The following is a 21,519-nucleotide window of genomic DNA, read 5'->3' on the forward strand; positions in this document are numbered from 1 at the left end:
CCGCCCAATAGACCCAACAGTCACTATCAACCCAATCAACCCGATCATTTTGAGCGCTGGAAGCGCCGTCAAAACGTAGGCTGCATGGCTGACTGTCAAAGTGAGCTTCTCCGTTTGGAGTCCTTCCGTTTGCTCTTCCTTCTTCACTCCCGCTCCCCTCTCTTCCTCTCTTTACTTCCTCCTCCTTACTCTCCTCCTCTACTCTCCTCCTCTACTCTCCTCCTCTACTCTCTTTCAAGGACCAAACCGCCAATCCAGGCCATCACCAGTGCTTGGGAAATGGCAAACTCGCCGGATCCAAAAGCGCTTGACTTCATGATCAACCATGTCTTTCTCCCCCCTCAACTGCCGCAAGAGGACGACTCAGAAGCTGGATACCTGAATACCACCATTCGAGCCTTTCGCGATTCCGTTGAATGCTTCCTGTCGGCAGAGCCTAGTTCCGCTCCCTCTGTCCGGCCTGCGGTTGACATGCTCGACCGGCTCCTGAGCACCGAGACTCGTGGCATGCACCATGTGATTTCCGACTTGAAGAACGGTGGTGTGTATCTCCCCTCTTTCTTCCCTATCAAACATCACTCATCAACATGGCCAACCCCCAGGCATCGCCCTTTTCCACCTCCGCGCCCAGAACGCCGGCCTACTCGTCACTGCCCGACAAGATGACGTTCTCTTCGAAGCCTTTGAGCTCCTCGCCCCAAACGACAAGGTCATGTCCTGCCTGGGCGCCCTCCTCCGCGAGTTCCCCGACCGCGCCGCGGTCATCACCTACGCCCGGCTCCAAGACCCCGACTTCCTCAGCGAACTCGCCAACTTCATCCAGACTCTCACCGCCAGCAACGTTCCCGTGGCCCGCCCCAAAATCAAAAAAGCAAAAACCTTCCAGCCCGAGGAGCGAGATACCGTCTCCCCGCTGCTCGTGAACGGCATGCTGATCGACCTGCTCTCTGGCCTCGGTGAGAGCGTCGCCCCCTTGAGCCGCGTCACCAAACGCAGCCGCGAGCATGTCGGTTGGAGCAGCGCCCTCCTGCCGTTTCATCGCTGCGCGACATGGTTGCTTCTCCGCGTTGCGCTGCGTCTTGTTCTCGACAGAGCGGCGGCTGCTGGCGTAGGTGGAGAGACGTCGTGGTACAAACCGCTGATGGCGTTCCACCTCGCCCGTCTCTTGGACATGGCTGCGAAGGCGAAAGATCCCCCGGTACCCAATGACAGGCTGTTTGTCATGCAGGCCAAGGTCGTTCGGCGTGTGGTCAAATTGGATCCTGCCGTGGAGACAGGCTGGGTGAAGGAGGTGAGGGTGGCGGTGGAACGGGCTAAGAAAGTGATAGAGAGGCGTTGGAAGACGGTGCGGGACAATAACTCCAAGGTGCTTCCTCTGGAGAAGCTCGCCAACCTCTCTTTCGAGAAAGATACCGCGCTCAAGCTGCCCAGTTTCCGCAAACACCTGGCCTGGATCAAGTCTCGGTCTGCTGGCGCCGCTGACCCCATGGGCCCGGGGGACACCACGCACTTCCGCCCGCTGCCACATTCCGAGCTGCCCAGACTGGACGCCGCTCCCATCGATTCAGTGATGGATCGATCTGAGCTTCTCGAGTTTGAAGCATGGGTTGAGTTTGCGCTCCCCGCTTGGATCGAAGCCCAGTTTTGTCTCCCTCTCGGCGACGCTTGCGGGTCTGAGTTTGCCGTGCTGGCCGTGGAGAAGCTGCAAACCCTTATTCAGGTGTATCGCAAGCGAGCGGTCAAAACTTACAATGGCATCCCTGACGCCCTGTCCGCCATGTACCTGATCCTGATGGAGCTCTGGGTTGCCATGGACAAGATCGCGGGCAACGCCATACCCCTGCTGCTCGACTACGACCCAGGCTTTCCGCTCGACATGTTGCATCCGTTGTTGCTTGAGCGGAAGAAGGACATGGAGCGTCTCGTTGCTCTCGAGACGTATGTCTCCCATCGGCGGAAACAAGCCGCGGGGCAGTATCTCACAGCCTTTGGAGGATTCGGTCATGACCAATCCTTTGCAGTTCGCTTTTTCAAAACCTCAACTCAGCATCAGAGGCTCAAGCACGAGATTGTGGCCTGGGCAGGAGAGATGAAAACCAAAAAGCTGCAACACTACGAGGACAAAAGGACAGAGCATGAGGCCCTGGCCCAGGCTCGCCGCGCCTACCCGGCCTGCGAAGAGGTGTGGGATTCATGGGAGGAGTGTTACAGACATTCCTCCAGCTGTGAGCGCTGCCGTTTGGACAGAGCAATGAAGGCGATCAGCATCGAGATCTTCGAGTGGCCGATGCCCACAAATCCCAGGCACGCCGACGCCGTGGTCGTGGAGATCAGCATTCCCCCGCTCGTCGAGCTCTGGCGAGAGGTGACGTGGGAGCTGGTCACAGACGTCTTTCGAGATGAAAAACGCGACGGCCACGGTCGAGGCGAGAAGCACCTCTACTTTGCCAAGAGCCACAGCGGCCGAGAGGACCGGTCGTACGCCGGGGGGAACTTCCATCCAGCATCGACGGTGAAGCCCATGAATGTCGCACATTATGGCAAGGGCACCCACATCCTCGACGCAAAGCCTGACAACATTTGCGTTCCCCACGCCGCGCATTATGAGTATTACGACGGGCCCTCGCGGCGCCCCGCTGCTGGCCAGATCGACGGTGCCTGCCTCCCGCGCAATTGCTCATATGCCGGGTTCGTGGAGGATCTGGCAGACGTGGCTGACTGGGTTCGTTATACCCGACACACCTCGAACGAGGTCGTCGCGGCCCAGCATCGGTGCCCGCTCAACATCACGCTCGACGAGTTCCGGGCCTTTGGGAACCTCCGCGCCGGCGTGCCTTTGCAGTGGGCAAACGTCCTCTGTCAGCTCGTCATGCCGGCGGTTGACTTCAATAAGAAATCGACCTTTGCGTTGACCATGCAGGCGTGCCTCGAGGCAGGGCCAGTCGATGCCAAGGTCGCCGGCTCCCTTTGGAGGGATGCCCATGGTGACACCCAGGACGAGATCTTCATGAACCAGATGCTCCAGGCTCTGGATGAGGCCCTTGAGCGGATCCGCGAGAGTTGGCAGAACGACACCGCCCTCTGCTTGCTGACCTGTCTGGCCACGAGGTTGCTTTCCGTGTCTCCTTCACCCGGAATCTCGGACGGACTGCTGAAGTATCTCACGAAGCTGCGAGAGGCATCGATCACATGGTCAAGGCAACTCCTGGAAAAGCTCAACGCCAGCAACGAGCATGAAAAGAGGCAAGAATGGGCTCGGCGGCTTCTCATGGCAGCGTTAATCTGCGTTGCGACTTTCAACATGGGAGAGGTTCATCTGGCGTCAGTTCTCAGCTCGCCCCATGAGCTTTCTGTCCTGGTCGAGGCAACAGTGCTTGCTCGAAATCACATCCCATCCTCTGGGAGACCCTCCGATCCCATCACGCTGCAGCTCGTGCACCGTTGGCACATAGTCATGTACAAAGCACGCGCCAGTCTAGCCAATGAAACGATGGACAGTGACCACAGTGGACTGGACGACGCCATCAAGCGGCTTTGGGTTGGGTATTTACCCCCGCCTGCCGCATGGACACCGCGCTCTCAGGAATCCCAACAACATATCCTGGAGCGTGGGATCGTCTCCTTCAATCTCCTCACCGGCTATCTCTTCGTCGACGGCCACCCCCTCACGAAGCTGCCGCTGGCCTATCAACAGCACAGTACCTTCCGAGAGCTTTTCGGGGAACAGATCTTGGATGTCGGGCCTTCGAGCGTCCCTGGGATGCAGTTCTCAGCGTGCCAGGATCTACAGGGATGGGTCGTCTACTTTGCGATGAAGGACGGCAGGTTGGTGGTGCGCTCTGTCCGGAATCGATCGCCTGACGCCATCACACACGACGACACGGAATGGGAGTACATCCCGCAAGACCATTTTTCAGAAGACTTGCCGGATTCGTTCGTCTACAACTTTGCCCATTGGCTCAACCTCTCGACCAACGAAGTTGAGTTTCGTCCTCTCGCTCAGAAGTGGGGAACCTCGCCGGAGAACTGGTGCCTTACCCGCGTACCCGGCAAGGACGTGTTGAGGAAGGGCTCTCAATTTGTCATCGAACCGTCCAGTTCCACAACTTTGCTCCTCCACCAGATTCTGGGCGCTGTTGCGCCGCGTTTCGGCATGGACCCCATCTTTGATCCAGAGACCAAGTCTTTGTCCGTTGAACTCCCCATGCTGAGTCTCTACTTTTCTGCCCGGCAAGGGGACGCCGTCTTGAGGTCCAAGAACTACGCCGGCATGGAGCTCGACGAGAACCAGGGAATCGACACTCTTATCGGGCTGTCCAACAAGCTGGTGCTGAAACCAAGCAGCCATGCAGGCTTCAGAGAAGTCCTCGTCCCACGAGGCGACATATCCGTCGTCCGGACCAAACCCAGCGGTCATGTTCGCCTCTCCAGCCTCGGGCTAGACGGACGTGCCTTCATCCGCCACAACGCCTTCACCGTCAACGACACGCTCGGCCAGCTGACCGACGCCGGCTCCCTCCAGAGCAAGCTGCACCTCTGCTACCTGCACGCGCTCACCTCGCACTGCCTGCCCGACCCTCTTACCCACCGCACCGGCACCGACGAGGCCCTGAGAATCCTCGGGGGGGCCGCGGTAAAGTCCTACCCGGCCCTTGGTGAAGAGTCTCGGGAGCTCCTCGCGCATATCGCCGCCCTCTCCCCCCGACGGACATACTACCCCAGTCATATTCGGGCCATGGAACAAGCGGAGTGGAACGCGAACCTCCCCACCCTATCGCAGCACGAGGGTTTCTGGCCCCTTGCCAAAGCCGTCCACGAGCATTACCACACCTCTGAGAAGCTCTTCCGGGCGGTAGGGAGCGACGGAGGCATGGCGCTCGTTCCCAAGGTTTTGGCAAAGACAGGTAAGACACGCTCGCCCGACTTGGCAGAGCGGGCGAGGATCCGCAACGCCGCGTTTTGCGTGGCAGAGTTCGGCGCCGAGGGGCACACGACGGCTAAAGATGAGTGGTACCACCCCAGTCAGGAGAGGGCAAACAACGGTTCCGCTCAGGCCAGGGAGTGGGTTGCCTACCTGGCTAGGTGCGTCGACGGGGGCACAGAGCGGCTTCTTTTCAGTCCTTCCATTCAGGGGCACACCATTTCCAGCGCCAACGGTAACGAGTTCCGAGGGGTTGAGTCGGTCAGCTTGGCATTCAACCTGACCAACTTTGAGCCCCTGTCGTCGACCATCAACGAGCGCTGGTGTGGACTGCACAGGGCGCTGGTTGGGGAGAATAACAAGTTCAGGAAGATCTTCTTTCTGTCCAGCCTCCTTTACGCGGAGCAGTCGGATCGGGAGATTGTTCAGGCTTTGATGGCGATTGCCACGATGTCGGCCCTCTCTCGAGCAGACATGTTGCCACCATCAGACGAGCAATTCAATTTGTGCATCAATAGATCGACCTTGTCACGCGACCTGCACAACATCGTCCGCAATGGCTCGAAACGGCAACAAGAGTGCCCAGAATGGCAGTGGGAAAGGGGCTCACGGGAGTCGCCTAGGAATTTCCGAAGCAGGCGAGATCGAGGATGGTCATCTAAGCGGACCGAGATGAAGGAGAAGTTCGTCTCTGCGCTGATGCGCCAGATTCAGTACTCGTGGACGATCAGCGTTCCAACCGACCACGCCTACAACACCCATCTCAATGTCGACACGATCATGCTCCGGGCACGAGAGAAAGTTGAAATGGCACGAAGGACCGAGGCCTTCGATCGGTATCTGGATTCGGTGATGAATCATCTCAGACAGGCAGCGGTCACCGAGCACAGCAACCTGCTCGTGTCGCCAACTCTCAGCACAATCCAACCACGTTCAAGACTCGGTTTCATCTCTGCTATGTCGCTATTCGTGCAACAAGCACCGTTTTCGGAGAGCCCACATCTTGAACTCCTCCCCGAGTTGTGTACTGAATCTCAGGCGGCAGAGCAGTCGCACGCTCACCTGGCCGCCCTCGTGGGCGAGCTTCAGATCGCTGGCGATCTCCAGGACCACCAGAGAAGCTACATCAAGGAGCTTCGCCACAGCATGGCCAGCCCGGGGCCCCCTCGACGCCGCATGGTTGTCCAGCCAGACGACCCGACAATCCGCCCAACTCTCGAGCAGCATCTCCAAGCAGCGCGAACGGAGCACAACGTCATCAACACCCGCGTCAACCTCGCCGCAACAGGCACCTCCCTCGCTCACCAGCTCAGCAAAACCGCCACCCTCTACCCCCGGCTCTCCCCCGTCTTCTTCCTCCAGCGCCTCACCCGCACCTTCTGGCCCAGCCTGCCGCCGCTCTGGCGTCAATCCCTTGTCAATCTCGCCCTCGCCCTCATCCACCTCCAACGGGCCTCCCGCCTGGCCAGCCACGCCCGCGACCTCCCCGCCCGCTGGAGCGACCTGCAACACGAGCTGTCCAACCCCGGCGACCACGCCAACCCCTCGTGGGACCCGCTCGTCTACCCCGAAGGCCTGTTATTGGAGATCGAGCAGGATATCCTGATCCGTCCGGTGCAGAACGCCATCGCGGCCGAGATGCGCTCCCCGCCGAACGGAAAGAACGCGGTCATGCAGCTCAACATGGGCGAGGGCAAGTCGTCGGTCATTGTTCCGCTCGTCGCGGCCGCGTTGGCGGATGGGGACAGCGTGGTCCGCGTCGTGGTGGCCAAGCCACAGGCGAGCCAGATGACGCACATGCTTGTGGGAAGATTGGGGGGTTTGGTGAATCGGAGGGTATTTTATCTGCCGATTTCGAGATCGGTGCAGCCGTCGATGGACGATGTTGAGACTCTGAGGGGAATAATTAAGAAGTGTAGGACGGAAGGCGGGGTGCTGCTTGTTCAGCCGGAACATCTGCTTTCGTTCAAGCTCATGGGGATTGACAAGAGCGGGACGGAAGGGGAGGGGGAAAATTCGTTGGGAAGGCAAATCACGCGGCTGTACAAGGACTTCGAGTCCGTCTCCCGCGACATTGTCGATGAGAGCGACGAGAACTTCAGCATCAAGTTCGAGTTGATCTACACCATGGGGTCGCAGGAGGCGGTTGAGATGAGCCCCGACAGGTGGATTCTGATTCAGGACCTTCTCCTCATGACAGAGAATGTGGCTCGCAGGTTGATGGCACCGAGCGCGCTGGGATCAAGCGTGTCTCAGAGCCTGCTTCTCGAAGACGACGCCGTTCCAGGACGAGTTCCCAAGATCCGCGTGTTGGAGGAGTCTGGAGGCCAGCAACTCATCACGGCCCTTGCGAATGAGGTGTGTAGCATCGGCATCACGGGTCTGCCAGCCCACCACCAGACTGAGGACATGCGGCAAGCAGTTCTGAACTACATCCTGCTCGAACGCCCATCAGAGACCGACATCGAGATGGTTCAGAACACCGATACGGGCTTCTTCAGCAACTCAACCACCAAAGCGGCCCTCTCGCTTCTCCGCGGCCTCCTCGCCAAGGGCGTCCTCCTGTTTGCCCTGGGGCACAAGCGGCACAGGGTCAACTACGGCCTCGCCCCGGACCGTCGGCCGCCGACCATGCTAGCCGTGCCGTACCGCGCCAAGGACATGCCCTCTGCACGATCTGAGTTCAGCCACCCCGACGTCGTCATTGTGCTGACGTGCCTGAGCTACTACTACGGCGGTCTGTCTCACGCCGAACTCTACACGTGCCTGGAGCTGCTAGCCAAGTCGGACCGGAGCGAGGAGGAGTTTTCAGAATGGGCAGCCAAATCCCCAACCCTACCTCCGTCGTTTCGCCACTTTTCTGCAATCAACCTCAAAGATCGGCCCCAGTGTGAGGGCGAGGTCTTTCCTGGGCTGAAATATTCCCGGCCAGTCGTCGACTTCTACCTCCGGAGGGTTGTGTTTCCCAAAGAACTGAAGCAGTTTCCCTCCAAGCTCTCGGCATCGGGCTGGGACTTGGCACGGTGCAAAGAGCAGCCCCTGACGGGGTTCAGCGGCACGAACGACTCCAAATGCGTTCTTCCGCTGTCGATCCAGGCTCTCGATCTCCAGCCGCACACCAACGCCTCGGTCCTCAGCACCCTGCTGCGTGAGGAGAACATGGTCCTGGAGCTGGGTGACAAAGGAGCGTCGCAGCTCACAGCCTTGACGGAAAAAATGCTTCTCGGTGCGTTGGCCAGTTCAGACCCGGAGATCCGTGTTGTCCTCGACGTTGGGGCCCAGATCATCGAGAGCAGCAACTTCCAGATGGCCAAGAGCCTGCTCGGCAACGCTCCCACGAGCAGCACTGACGCGGCCATCTTCTTCAACGACAACGACGAGCTCTCGGTCCTCACCCGCAACGGCGTGGTTGACTCGTTTCTCACATCGCCGTTCGCCGCCCACACGGATCGCTGCCTCGTGTTCCTCGACCAAGCGCACACCCGCGGCACCGACCTGAAACTGCCTGACAACTACCGCGCCGCCGTAACGCTTGGCCCGGGGGTTACCAAAGACACGCTCGTGCAAGCGTGTATGCGGATGCGCAAGCTCGGCCAGGGGCAGTCTGTCAGCTTCATTGTGTCCCCCGAGATGCAGAAGCGCATTCGAGGCCTGCGCAACATCACGGACGGTCGGCCGCTCGCTGTCTCAGACGTTCTCGCCTGGGCCATCTCGGAGGCGTGGGACGAAACAGTGCGGAGCGTGCCCCTGTGGGCGACTCAGGGGGTCCGCCACCTCCGCCAAGAGGCTATCTGGAAAGAGACAGACACAACAGGGGGGTTCACTCGCTCCAGCGTCAAGGAGTACCTCGAGCCCGACGCCATGTCCCTGGAGCAGCGCTACAGCCCGGGGCCAGCCACAAATCACGACACCATCACCACCCTGATGGCAAGCCTCAACTTGGACGCCGAGCCCAGCCCAGAGGACACCGAGCTCGCCGCGATCAAGACCAAGCTGCTAGCCTTCAGGCATTCCACCCGCACCTCTTCCTCCACTTCCCCAACCCTCCAAGAAGAGCAGGAGCGCGAGCTCGCCCCAGAGATTGAACAAGAGCGCCAAGTCTGCCGCCCCCCGCCGCGCAAAGCCCGCGCCCACAACCTCCACGCGGACGTCGTCCTCCTCGCGCGCACCGGCACCATCAGCGCCGGCAGCTCCGCCTTCGTCCCGGCCTTCACCACCCTCTCAACCACCAGCGCGGCCGCCCTCTTCGCGGCCGACCTCTCCGCCTTCCCCACCGACCTCCTCGCCACGCGCGACTTTGCCCTCACCGTCGAGTTCAGCCAGAAGAGACACGACACCGACCCCTACCTCTCCGACGCCCACCAGCGCCCAGTGCAATGGCTCCTCCTGACCCGCCCCTCCACCGACCCCGACCACTCCCGGACGATGGTTATCATCAGCCCGCACGAAGCCGCCCTCCTCAAGGCCACTCTCGCGTCCTCCACCTCCCCCGTCTCCCTCCACGCCTACCACCCCCGCCTGACCCTCTCCCACCGCACGATGGAACACCTCAACACCTACACAGTCCCCGCATGCGCCTCCACCTGGCGCCCCCCCCCAGACTCCCTCATCACGCAGCTCAACCTCTTCGCGGGCCAGCTCTACTTGCGCAACTACGCCGAGTACGTGCGGATGTGTCGGTACCTGGGTCTGTCGTACACCAAGAACAGCGGGGAGGAGAAGGTGGGACAGGATGGGTTTGTTGGGAAGGGGGTGATGTATCCGGAGTGTGGGCTTGGGACGAGTCCGGTGGGGTTTTTGAGGGGGTTGGTTGGGGTGAGGAGGGATTGCGCTGGGGTGGAGAGAACGCATATGGGGAGGGTGTTGATGGGGGGTGTTTTGGGGATTGGGGATTTTGAGGAAGGGGAAGGGGAGGAGGGGGAGGAGGTAAAGGGAGAGAAGAACGAGAAAGTAAAGGGGGAGAAAGAAGAGGAAGCACAGGAAGAGAAGAAAGAGGAGGTGTGGGAAGTGAAGGAAGAGGAGGTGTGGGAAGTGAAGGAGGAAAAGGAGGAGGAAGAGCAGGAAGGGGAAGGGGAGATTGAGGTCAAGTTGGAAACGGGCTTGGATGTTCTGTGATTCAGGATGAGAATATGTGATGTACTCAGGTTCGAATAGCTTGATTTCTGTCAATGTCTAGAATTGTGTATCAAATCACCTTTTCCCTTCTTCACCCCTTGCCCAAAGTCCAGACTGCCTCCCGTCCTCTTGTGTTCCCAGGTCTACTCAATGCAGTGCGAACTGTGTCCATGGCACGACCGTTTTCCCAATTTCCCAATTAGCACAAAACATTCAGCCTCCTGAATCAAACGCATATTTTGCTGATGAGAACCATAGCCAACAGCCCGCAATGGGGCGACCTCGTCAGCATGTGGAGAAGACTCGGCTTGGACACGAACATGGTACGCCACTCGATGTAGGCATAAGATTTAGCCCAGCTAAAATTTCCAAGTCGGGAGGAGTAGAAACAGGAGTTAGCCCAGCTAAAATCTCGAATCTGTCCTGGCTCTAATGCTCCGATCTCTAATTCAAGTCCCAGCTTCGTAGATGCACACTTTGCTTCGGGCGTTTATCCGGTCGAAGTAGGTTGTTAAATATGCACTTAAGGGCATGTCTTATCCAAATAGATGGTTTTAAATCCCGAGTCGAAATCACAAGGTCTATGCCTTGTCTTCGCAGCTGGGCACATTTCGTGCACCTCTCGCGGTCCCCAATGACGATACTCTCGAAACCATTTATTAGCCCATTTGCACATTGTTATCTTAAGCAATTGTTAGCCAAGTAACTTAACCTGGAATGATTTTTTACTTAGCTATTTACTTGACCAATAGAAGGTGCTAATTGCAACAAGGTAGAGTTTCTGATTTTCCTATAACGTAAATTTGGATGTAGCCAACCTTAGTATCAATGCAAATCCATGTTTTGTTGTCGAGGATAAATTGTTTAACAAGGTGGAAATACCATGGAAAACGCTTGCAGTTGGATCGCGACAAGACAGAACTTGAACTGGAGGCGCCGATGCTCAAGACGCGGAGCATTGCCGAGCAGAACAAGTGTGCCGCCAAGGACATGGTGAAGGAGAACTATGATCGTTGTAAGTGACCTAGTGCGGCAGTTGGGTGTGGTGAGATCGGACGCGATACTAAACCCACGGTGGTTGGCCCATACACTTATAGAGTGAGAGAGGCCTTGTGGTGATTTGCAGTTGACTCTTGAATATAACACATCGTCACACAGGGCACACAGAATGACCAGCAAATGTGGGGCCTTGCTGTCACCTCTGATTTGTGTATGGGCGGGCCGATAACCCAGACGGTGTGCATGATGGCTGAAGGCCTACGGTTCATGCGCCGAGAAATTGTTAGGTCTTGCTCGCTGAGTACGGGTATGCTCTATTTCGCCTTCTACTGCCACACCGCCTCACAGAATTCTCACGTCCTCTGCAACCAGATAAACCGACGACCGCATCCTGGATTCTTTCCGCGGCTTGAATAACTTCACGTCGTCGGTGAAAGTGGCGAATGTGTGCATCAAGACCCATTGACCGTCAGCACGGCTGAAGAAAGATTAGCTGATTCCCTAGAATTCCCCGAGAGCCGAGGACCTGCTCTGCCGTAATGACACGCTAATCCGTCGACCGTCCAGTCAGGGCGTTCAATTCATTGCCGGCAGTTTGGCTGAGGTACCTTAGAGAACAACAACAGCCCTTGGACTCAGTGAAGTATCTTACCCTTGTACTTGATAGCGATCCTGCCAACTCTAGTGCTCAAGGCCAGAAGCAGGCGCATCTGTTCCGCATAGATGTCATTGCCTGCCTCGGCTTGATGCTGGCGCCGAGCGGCCTGCAGTATTTTCTCAGCCGACCAGTTGCGCCCGTAGCCTACTACAGCCCTCAGAAAAGCTGGAAAAAATTCGTCCCATCGCTCGTGGAGGTCTGATGCACCCTGCATGTTGCTGGCGATGAGAGCCGCCTCCTTGCGGGCGTTGTCGGCGACGGCGTTGAATGCAGCAGACACCTCGGCGTGTTCAAGATGTTGGAACCTGCAGGGCGACGACCGCTGAGATATGCGCTGGAAGAAGCTATTCCCAGTCAAAGCAGTGGATTGAATTTTTTAAGGTGGTAAAAGTGATTGATTGACCATGCTGTTGATGGGCACGGGAGTGGACTAAGAATGTAAGGAAGAGGGGTTGCAGTGCTGGCACCAATCAACCACCGAGGTCCGTTGAATGCAGCCATCAAGGCGGCTTCGTTCCGACACAAGATAGCTGAAGACTCCCAGGGTCTGGAAAGCGAGCCCAGAGAATGGGTGGTTAGTCAGTCACCCCGCCAAAGCCGGAGTAGCAGAGGTGGAAACCGGCCGGGAAGATCGCGAAACGTCCAACAAAGACCTGGTTTTGACGAGAAAATGTTGGATTGAAGGAACACGGACAAGTAGGTACTCACCGCCTTGAGCTTACCTAGATATTATCGCCATGGCAGCCTCGCGATTGCCAGCTGCCCCCTCTTTCAACGCCTTGTTGAAAACTGCCTTAGCCATCGGTTCGGAGAACTCGAACAGCTTGCCCTTGACCTGATTCATGTTTCTGTCTGCAAGTAACAGATTGAATATATTGGTGTTGGAACCCCAGGCCTCGAACATCCGTTTCATGGCAATCCGAATTTCGGGCGACGTCGGCGAGACACGTGGAAGGCCGGCAGGGAGCATCCCGTCTTGCATGAACGTGTTGCTCCACCACTCGGCGGGAATCTCAGTGGCGAACTTGGAGACGATGCCGCCGGGCAGTATGCCCTCTATGCAACTCTGAACAAATTGCGGGAGGACTTGCAGCTATTCAGAAGAGAGCGCAATCGATGCGGGTTAGTCTGGGGTCCAGCCACATGCATCATTGGAGCTGAACCAGTACCAGGCTACCAGCAGGACCAAACCATGGACGAGTTGGACCAGTGGTAATCAGGGCGGGCGGGATATCAAGAAACTTGAAGGAACTGGGAAACGGACGTACGTCAATGGGGTGCTCCGTATCGAGAGGTCTCGGCACGGCGTCGGCGCTGATGGCCGTGAACTTGGCCATGTCCGTCTCGTACTTGTCACAGACATTCTTTCCTGCCCACCAAGCAACTGACCCTGATTTTGCCAGGGCCTTGGTGATGAATTCTCCGCGTGAAGGATAGCCTAGGGACTTCAGCTTCCTGACGCCATTCCGCGCTCCAATGGCACCCTCCCTTGGCCAGGGTGTACTCGATTGCCTCGCAGCAGAAGGCCTTGTTTCACCTCTTGCACTTGTCCGGCTTGTCCCCCCAAACCGACGGCCAGAGCTGTACCTCCCCAGGTTGACACTGGCCGTTGCACCCGCCGTCCGATTATCCACCGCGCCACGCACACTTCGTCACGGCCTCTCGCGCGGGGCAGCAGATGGAGCGCCCGTAATAGCCCCCGCCGCCCTCGCATCCGGCCTTGTCCCACCCGAGCTTGACCTCGAAGGGCTCGCACCGGGACTCGTCGCTCCGGTCCTGGCGAGCGCAAGACGGAGCCAGGTGGCAGACGGGTCCAGCTTGTCATAGGTAGGACCGATCCAGTCAAACCCCATGCCTCCCGTGAGCTGTCCCGCGGTGAGGGCTTTCGTGGCGGCCAGCTTGGTCGGAAACTGGAAGAACACGCCTCATTGGGGACGCCGACCGTGCGCTCTGCGTCTGCGTCGGCGACGGGACAGGCCCTGCAACCACAACCACTTCAGCGGCAAACTCGGGCTCCGCCACGTCTACCCGAACTTTGTCTTCTATAGCCCCGGCATCTTCCGCCCCTGGGACCGTCTGTATCTCTGGAAGTGACGCGGGCAATCCTAACCAGGCCGGCCTGTGCTCGTTCGCCTGCCACTACGGACACTGCCCGGCGGGGCCGTGTGTGTGTCTGGTCTACGGCGCGCAGGTTCCTGAGCCGCCTGTCACTGGGGTGGCGGGATACCCGCTAGCCGGCTTGGACGCCTCGTATATTGGTCTCTGCGGCTACGTGTACGACCATGGGTATTATCCCACGGGGGCTTGCACGTCGAATCCCGACGGCAGTCCCCAGACTTAGACTGGGTACCTCAGGTAGATAGGGAGACTTGTATGTAGATTAGGTATTTCGAGCTGCAGGTAGATGGCCTGATCGCTACTCCCGGAGGTGCACGCTCTTTGCGGGCTCAGTTGCACCCGACTCCTTAGGCTTAGCTCGCTCCGAAACCTGAGTCCCAACGTGTCTCTCCATTGAGCGTGACCGTAACAGCAAGGCGATCAAAGCTATCGAGCTTCTCCTCAGGATGTGTTGTACATCGTAAAGGCAGGTCGGTTCGAGTAAGCTAAGTTGGCAACTCAGCGCACGAAAATGTTGTCGCCAAACTGTGCGAGGCAATACCACAGGTCTTGGCTGACTTGGAGGTCGGCATACACACCAACCAGATCATCGATCCTGACGCGCTTGCATATATCCTCCATGTCTTCCTCCTCCAGTCTCCGCCCCCCATCCCAGAGATACTCACCATTCCCTAGAGCCTCTACCCCGTTAAAGAACACATTGTTCGCTCTCACCACCGTGCAAAAGTACCCGCCCTTTTCCCTCGCCCTCGCGTCGTCCACCACGCTCTCCAGGCTCTCCTCGTCGACGTGCAAGAAGAAAGTGTGCCTCGGCGTGTCAACACAGTCTGGCGGGAAGTTGCAGAACACACTGCCCGCCAGCTCCCGGCCGCCCGGGCCCCGCTCCACCCAGTCCATGAACCGGCGGCTCGTCTCGACTATGTCAGCGCCGTCGAGCCCGGCCGGGTTCTCGAAGACGGTCCAGCGCATGCGAGCGTAGACGTGCATTAGCCCGGCCTCCTCGAAGGGGTCGCGGGCGTGCCCCCAAACAAGGGCGGCAAACTTGTCCCATTTCTCCTGGGATCGGTAGGTGCAGCGGAACAGGACAAAGCCCCAGTCGTTGAGCCTGTACAGATCGAGGGCGTCCTTGATTTTGTGGGCGTCGCCGAGTTGGGATGCGACAAGGTTGGGCGTGAACTCAGGCTCGGCTTCTCGGGGACGTGATGATTGTGCCTCCGTGTTCTGCATTGCAGCAGCGGCTGGGAGCGGAGCTGCGGGATCGGGGTGCGGCTTTGTTGAGAAGAATGCTCGAGCCGGAGCCGGAGCTTGCACGCGGGGAGGAATGAGCTGCCGTGGCATCTTGGAAGAGATGTTGACACCGGGAACAGGGCCATGGACGGGCTGCATCCACGCTATCAGCGCGCGCGGGATTTTGGAAGCCATGGAGTCGGGGCTTGGTTGGCACTACGAAGTAGACGCGTCCAGTCGGTCAAAGTCTAGCATCGGGATTGTTGGATTGGCAACAGCTATAGGCGAGGACGACTGATTCATACGGATCAACAGTGAATGTATCAAACGATGGATATTGGTATAGTTGCATACAGAAGAAGAGCGAGAGGCTCGGGACGGCCACATGTTCGTGGTCGCTAGACCCGGTCAAATAAGGCTGTGCCTCCCAAACGTCAGGTCCACCCCACTTTTATCTGGCTGCCACCTAAATCTCTAAAAAAAAAATGGCCAGCCTCCCAGCATATAGAAGCCGATAACGTATTTATAAGCGAGTGTGCCTGACAAGCAAGCGTGCCAGACAAGCGAGCGTGCCACTTAGGTATTTTTTTGCCTTTAGTAGATAGTTAACTAATCTGTATACAAAGACCAACTTGAATGATGGGCTCTCGGAGCACTAGTATCTACAAATCTGAAGTGTATTGGGTAGTTGGCTATGACGACACATTTTGGAGGACTAACCAGTACATAGATCGGCAGACACAGTAGTACCAGAAACCCCAGTCTGCTCTGGGTGTCCGAGTTTAGCTCCAATTCCAGCTCACCCTTCTTTCTCTTTCTTGTTTTCAGCTTCTCCCAGGCTCCTCTCTGATCCTTCTCTCTCCGGCTTACAAGCATCCTTGCTCGGCTGTGAAAGAGAACTCTTGCATTGGATGTACCAAGCCTAACGCTTCGCCGCAATGAAGTTCGGCTATGGCACGAACACCAGTTTGATCACCACGCTCTGGGGAACCAGCAGCTAAGAATTCTTGAGCGCAAGGTGCAATGGCCACTGGCGGCACACACCACCCAGGGAGGTCAACGGTTCGTGGATTGTCATACACAGTAGTACCAGAAACCCCAGTTCTGCTCTGAGGTAGAGGTTCGGTTTCGATTCCTTCGAGGTCCGGTGTGCTTTTTCCTAGTTTTTATTCTCCTTTTCCTTTTTTTGTTCTCTTCGTTTCTCCTCATCTTCTGCAGTTTTCCAGTCCCATGACCCACACTGCTCATCCTTCTCTAAGATTATCTCACTCGGGAACTTGGAAACAAAGCTGAAGCAACAGCACAGAATCATTTTCATTGCCTCTTGATGTAGACTACGAGTTCAACACAAGCAGTCGCCGAACAAAAGACTTGTTCGCTTTGAAACACACTGACGTGATTAGAGACCCACATCCAACTGATTCTCTGCAATCCAGGATCTTTTTCAAATACAAAGCAACATTCGCCATCCAATCCTGTTTGTCATGCCGCTTTTGGGTGCGTGCGGTGTCGACGATACCTGTTCTGGAAAGTCGCCGAGGCGGCCGACGTGGAGGTCACGGCAGACGTCGGCAGCACACCCGAATTTGGGGTATTTCGGCAGCCGGTGTGGATTCATGTTTCCGAGCCAAGAAATTGAAGCCACGGGGGCACACAGGCTGAATGGTTGTGTTTGCATGAGCTTGGAATGAAGCAGGGAATCGAAGGCCATAATATCATGAACCACAAGCCAGACAACTCAGACTTTTGTTGAAACTCAATGGATACATTAAAAAAGCTATGTTATTTCCTCATGCTTAAGAAATCAAGGCCCCCTGCACTGAAAAATCAGCAGGCATCTAACATCCATATCTGGGTATGCCAGCCTTCAGCTCCGATCCCGGCAACGTAACGTAATTTACAAGACACATGACATACATCAACCCTCAATTCAGGCAACCGAGCCCAATAACGTAAAACGAATATTGTAGAGAAAAAGAAATCAGCGGATAATGACCTCCCCTTCCTGCCCGCTAGGCACATGGGCAGGTAAGCCGCGCGAAAAGCGGTTTAGACACCCGCAGTCTCGGGCAACTTCCCGCCCACCCCAGGCTCCGCAACATTCACCTTACTCCCCGAGCCCAACGCCCGCCCCTTCTCCTTGACCTTGACCTTCTGATCATGCATATACTCCCTGAATCCCCTGCGAATATGCATCGAGGCCCTCTTGCCGCGGATGCTCGTCAACGTCCTCAACGGCTGGGGCGCCTCAAACGAGTCGGTATCGCTCGGCGCGCCGCCCTTGCGTTGCTCATCTGACACACCCTTCTCGAGCCTGTCGGCCTCGTCCTTCTTGGCCTTCTTCTTGCTCTTCCTGTTGAACGGCCAAAAATTGAGTTTGACGTGCGGCACCAGGGCCGCGGCCCAGGCGTCGGGGAACTTGCGGATGACCGCGCCCGCCGGCAGCGAGATGGCGCCGAGTCCGATGGACAGGGCCCACTCCACGCCGTTGAGCCGCGTGATACGGAAGGCCTCACCGCCGACAAAGATAATGAGTACCTGGCCGCCGATCATAATCAGGTTGATGCCGATGAAGAAGTAGTTGCGCGTGATGCCCTCGAGGAAATTGAGCTTGTTGTCCAGACGGCGGTTGCTGGGAGGAGAGAGAGCATGTTAGTAAAATTGGTATTCAAAAGGGGCGTAAAGGAGGAACTCACTTGATTTCGTTGAAGATTTGCAGCCAGACAAAGGTGTTGAAGATGAGCGTCTTGAGGCGCGTCGCGTCATGCTCGCTCGACAGGTCGTACCAGCCGAGCAGGCTCGCGCCTGCAAAGTTAAGAACTAGTGTTATGACGAGCTGTACAATGGCCTGGCCGATGATCATTTTGCCCATGCGAACCGTGATGAGGCTGGCCGACTTCTTGTCGGGCAGTCGGTCCAGGATGGATGGTCCGGGCGGGTCGGTGGCCAGGGCAAGCGCCGCGAAGGTGTCCATAATCAGGTTGACCCAGAGAAGCTGAACGGCGTTGAGCACAGACTCTTCTTCGTCGCTGGCGACGGAGCTAATAAATGTGAGGGCGACGGCAGTAACGTTGACGGTGAGTTGGAACTGCATGATATCGTTAGTCTTTCATACAATCGTCGTCTCGTTAGAGGAAAAACATACCTGCAAAAACTTCTTGACAGAGTCATTGACCGCACGACCCCAGCTGATACCCTTCACGATCGACGCAAAGTTGTCGTCCATGAGAATGATCGACGCAGCCTCCTTGGCAACCTCAGTACCAGCGATACCCATGGCAAATCCGATATCCGCCATCTTCAGAGCCGGCGCATCATTGGTGCCGTCACCGGTAACAGCAACGGTCTCACCCAGCTCCTTCAGGGTCCGCACCAGAATCCGCTTATCCTCGGGACTCGAGCGAGCGAGCACTTGGAGCTTGGGCACCAGCTCCTTCAACTCCTCCTCGCTCTTGCGGCGGAACACGGGGCCCTCCATTGCAATGCCGCCCTCCTCAGGCTTGTAGATGCCGCATTCCCTGGCGATGGCGCGACCAGTCAGAATGTTGTCGCCGGTAACCATGCGCACGGTCACACCGGCACGTCGGCAGTCCTTGATGGCGTCGATGACGGACGGCCGGAGCGGGTCCTTGATGCCGTAGATGGCCACGAGCGTCATGTCACTGTGGACCTTGTCGAATACAGCGGCCGTCACCTCGTCATGGCCGGCGAGTTCCGGAGGCGGCCACACATCGAAGTCGCGGTAGGATGAACCGATCGTGCGGAGCGTTTGGCCGGCGTAGGACGTGATGGTCTGCGAGAAGACGGCCCGGTCTTCCTCGGTAATCTCAGTCGTCACAAGCTCCTCGGCCGCAGGGTCGGCAATGACCGTGGTGCACTTGGACAGGAGGATTTCAGAGGCGCCCTTGGCGTAAGCCCGGAACTTCCCGTTGGGAAGCTTGACAACAGTCGCCATGTACTTGACCGCCGAGTCGAAGGGTATAACCTGGACGACGTTGGCGTTGGCACGCTCCTCCTGGACCGGGCCAGCTCCAAGGTGGTCACGGCAGAGAGTAAGCAGAGCAACCTCAGTCTTGGAGCCGATAAAAGTCTTCTCGCCCTCGACGTCGCCCTCGAAAGCGGTCGAATTCACGGCGTTAGACTGTATTAGGAGCTGCTTGGTTGTGTTGCTGAGACCTTTCACGAACTCGCCAACGGGCACGTTCGGAATGTCAATCTCGACCGGGTTGGCAGCCTTTTCCGGGTCCTCCTCAAGCGGGGGATCGGTCCCACCAAAGCTGAGACTCTTGCCGAGCGTCGTAGCCACAACCGTCATCTTATTCTGGGTCAACGTGCCAGTCTTGTCGGAGCAGACCGTGGTGGCATTCCCCATTGTCTCGCACGCCTTCAAGACTCGCACCAGATTATTGTCCTTCATCATGCGCGTAGTCGCAAACGCAAGTGCCAGCGTAACCGCCAGGGGTAGACCCTCAGGCACCGCAACCACAACCACGGTAACCGAGGTAATGAAGATGCGCAGAAAGTCCTGGCCCTTCTTATCCGGGCTGTCGTGGTTGTTGGGCAACTGAGCCAGGAACTTAATGAGCAAAATGACGAACAGCAGCAGGGCAGAGCCGCCGCCAAACTTGGCGATCCCGTCGGCCAAAACGTTGAGCTTCTTTTGCAGAGGCGTGTCTTCCTGGTCGGTATGCATCGACATCATGATGCGGCCATAGCTGGAATTGACGCCCACGGCCGTGACCAGAAAAGTGCCGGTACCCTCGTTGACCTTGCTGCCTGAGATGATGAAGGGGTCGAGCTTCTCAATGTCACCGGGCGGTGTACCTCCCTTGGCGACGCTGTCAAGCACCGCAAACACTTCGTCGGCCGGGACCTTCTTGAGCAGGTCCGACTCACCCGTCGCAGAGGACTCGTCGCATTTGACACCATGACCGTTGATGAAGATACCATCAACCGGAACCAGATCACCGGCAAACAAGTGCATGACGTCGCCGACCATAATATCGAAAACCGAGACCTCGACCGACTTGCCAGAGCGGATAACCTTGACTGTGCGGTCTCCGGCCCTCTTATTAAGCGAATTGAATTGCCTCTGCATCTGCCAGTCGTTGAGCGTGCCGACGGCCACGACGATGAAGATGGCGACCATGATGGCGACGCCCTCGACCCATTCGACCTTGGCCGCGCCGGGCTCGTGCTCAACACCCAAGGTCTGGTACAGACCCAGCGCCAGCGACACCACGGCTGCAACGGTCAGCAAGATCAGGACTTTATCATTGTAGGTGATCCAGGCCAGTTCCAGCAGCGATTTTGCCTTCTTCTCCGGTAACCTGTTGTCTCGGAAAATGCGCTTGCGGTCGGCGAACTGGCCGCCGGGATGTTGGAGAGCTGGCTGTTCGGCAGCCTTTGCGGTAGGCACCACATCGCCTCGGCTGCCGTATTTGGGCGTGCCCTTGGGCGCGACGTCCTCAAAAGCCACGGTGCCCTCGAGGGTGGTCTCGTCGGTACTCAGGCCAGCTTTTCGATCGGTGCGCAGGCCCCTCTCGAGCCCCGCCAGGCCGCCGAGCGCATAAAAGGCATCGAGACTCTTGGGGTTGAGCAGCTTGGCCAGCTGGCCGGGCGAGAAGGCGAATTTGTTGTCCGTGACATCGTACATGTCTTCGTTTGTCTGATCCGGGCTCAGCGCATCGTGGAGGTTTAGCTGGAAGCCGCGCTTGGCTCCACTGGCGCTGGGGATCGGTGCTGTCGCCGGCGCATCGTCGGCTCGGAGCGTCGTCGTCGATGACGTCTCGCGCTGGTGAAGGTCAGACATGGTCGCCGGGAAGGTCTGCAGGAGATGCTCGCCAAGTTCAGGTCGAGAACACATACCTCGTCATTTGGAAGGGCAGGGTCTGCCATTGGAAACACCGTGATATTGCTCGATTGATCAATGCATCAAGGTGAAACAGAAGATGCGCGGTCAAGATCACCGCGCAGGGTGGCCCTAATAAAGGCGGCAGCAAGAGGGCAGCAGCGATCCAGCGATAGATGATGCAATACCTCCGTAAACTGGTAACTACTGTGGTAAGGTTTGTGGCGGAAGAACACAAGAGGCCTCCGTACATACGGCAAATTGTGTGCATGAGATGTCGAGGCATGGCAAAAACCTGGAACAAAGGGGTATGTTGTACGCCGAGACCTGATGACGATATTGGGTCAATCTGCAGAACGCCTAGCCGTCTTGGCAGGTACGACAGTAATACTTGCACAGTGCGCGTGTGGCCAAGTTGCTTTCCTGAACAGAGCAGCAGTGCCCCGGCTCAGCCACTGGCACACATCATCAACGGCAGAAAGCCGATGAAGCCCGTCATGAGACACTGTGTACAAGTCGATCCAAGTACTAGCCCATCTCGCCTGATGCGACTAAACATTTCAAGCACTCCAAGCATCAGGATTAGCGACGCCGAGGCCAGCGTGGACATGCTTGGCATGAGTTGTCCAA

At 57.4% G+C, this 21,519-nt stretch overlaps 4 protein-coding genes across 4 annotated transcripts; 1 reads left to right on the forward strand and 3 right to left on the reverse strand.

Moving 5' to 3' along the window:
- Nucleotides 1–303: 303 nt before the first annotated feature.
- Nucleotides 304–9,826, forward strand: N657DRAFT_606801 (uncharacterized protein; the record flags this gene model as incomplete). Its single annotated transcript, XM_062790229.1, has 2 exons — nucleotides 304–541; nucleotides 603–9,826. Coding segments are annotated over exons 1-2 (9,450 nt in total), but the record flags the coding sequence as incomplete, so codon positions are not given.
- A 947-nt stretch (nucleotides 9,827–10,773) lies between these two features.
- On the reverse strand, nucleotides 10,774–11,119 carry N657DRAFT_651706 (uncharacterized protein). Its single transcript, XM_062794209.1, has one exon. It carries the CDS (start codon nucleotides 11,026–11,028, stop codon nucleotides 10,795–10,797), a length of 234 nt encoding a protein of 77 aa, XP_062641816.1. The 5' UTR covers nucleotides 11,029–11,119; the 3' UTR covers nucleotides 10,774–10,794.
- A 2,942-nt stretch (nucleotides 11,120–14,061) lies between these two features.
- N657DRAFT_651707 (uncharacterized protein) lies at nucleotides 14,062–15,450 on the reverse strand. The gene has a single exon (XM_062794210.1). The coding sequence runs from the start codon at nucleotides 15,231–15,233 to the stop codon at nucleotides 14,310–14,312; it is 924 nt and encodes a 307-aa protein (XP_062641817.1). The 5' UTR covers nucleotides 15,234–15,450; the 3' UTR covers nucleotides 14,062–14,309.
- A 1,336-nt stretch (nucleotides 15,451–16,786) lies between these two features.
- Nucleotides 16,787–21,165, reverse strand: N657DRAFT_694679 (calcium-translocating P-type ATPase). Its single transcript, XM_062797307.1, has 4 exons — nucleotides 20,907–21,165; nucleotides 18,184–20,832; nucleotides 17,735–18,126; nucleotides 16,787–17,670 (listed from the first exon to the last, which is right to left on the reverse strand). The coding sequence occupies exons 1-4, from the start codon at nucleotides 20,934–20,936 to the stop codon at nucleotides 17,088–17,090; spliced, it is 3,654 nt and encodes a 1,217-aa protein (XP_062641818.1). The 5' UTR covers nucleotides 20,937–21,165; the 3' UTR covers nucleotides 16,787–17,087.
- Nucleotides 21,166–21,519: the final 354 nt, after the last annotated feature.

Source organism: Parathielavia appendiculata (assembly GCF_033297405.1).
Source record: "Parathielavia appendiculata strain CBS 731.68 unplaced genomic scaffold N657scaffold_68, whole genome shotgun sequence".
Lineage (NCBI taxonomy): Eukaryota > Fungi > Ascomycota > Sordariomycetes > Sordariales > Chaetomiaceae > Parathielavia > Parathielavia appendiculata.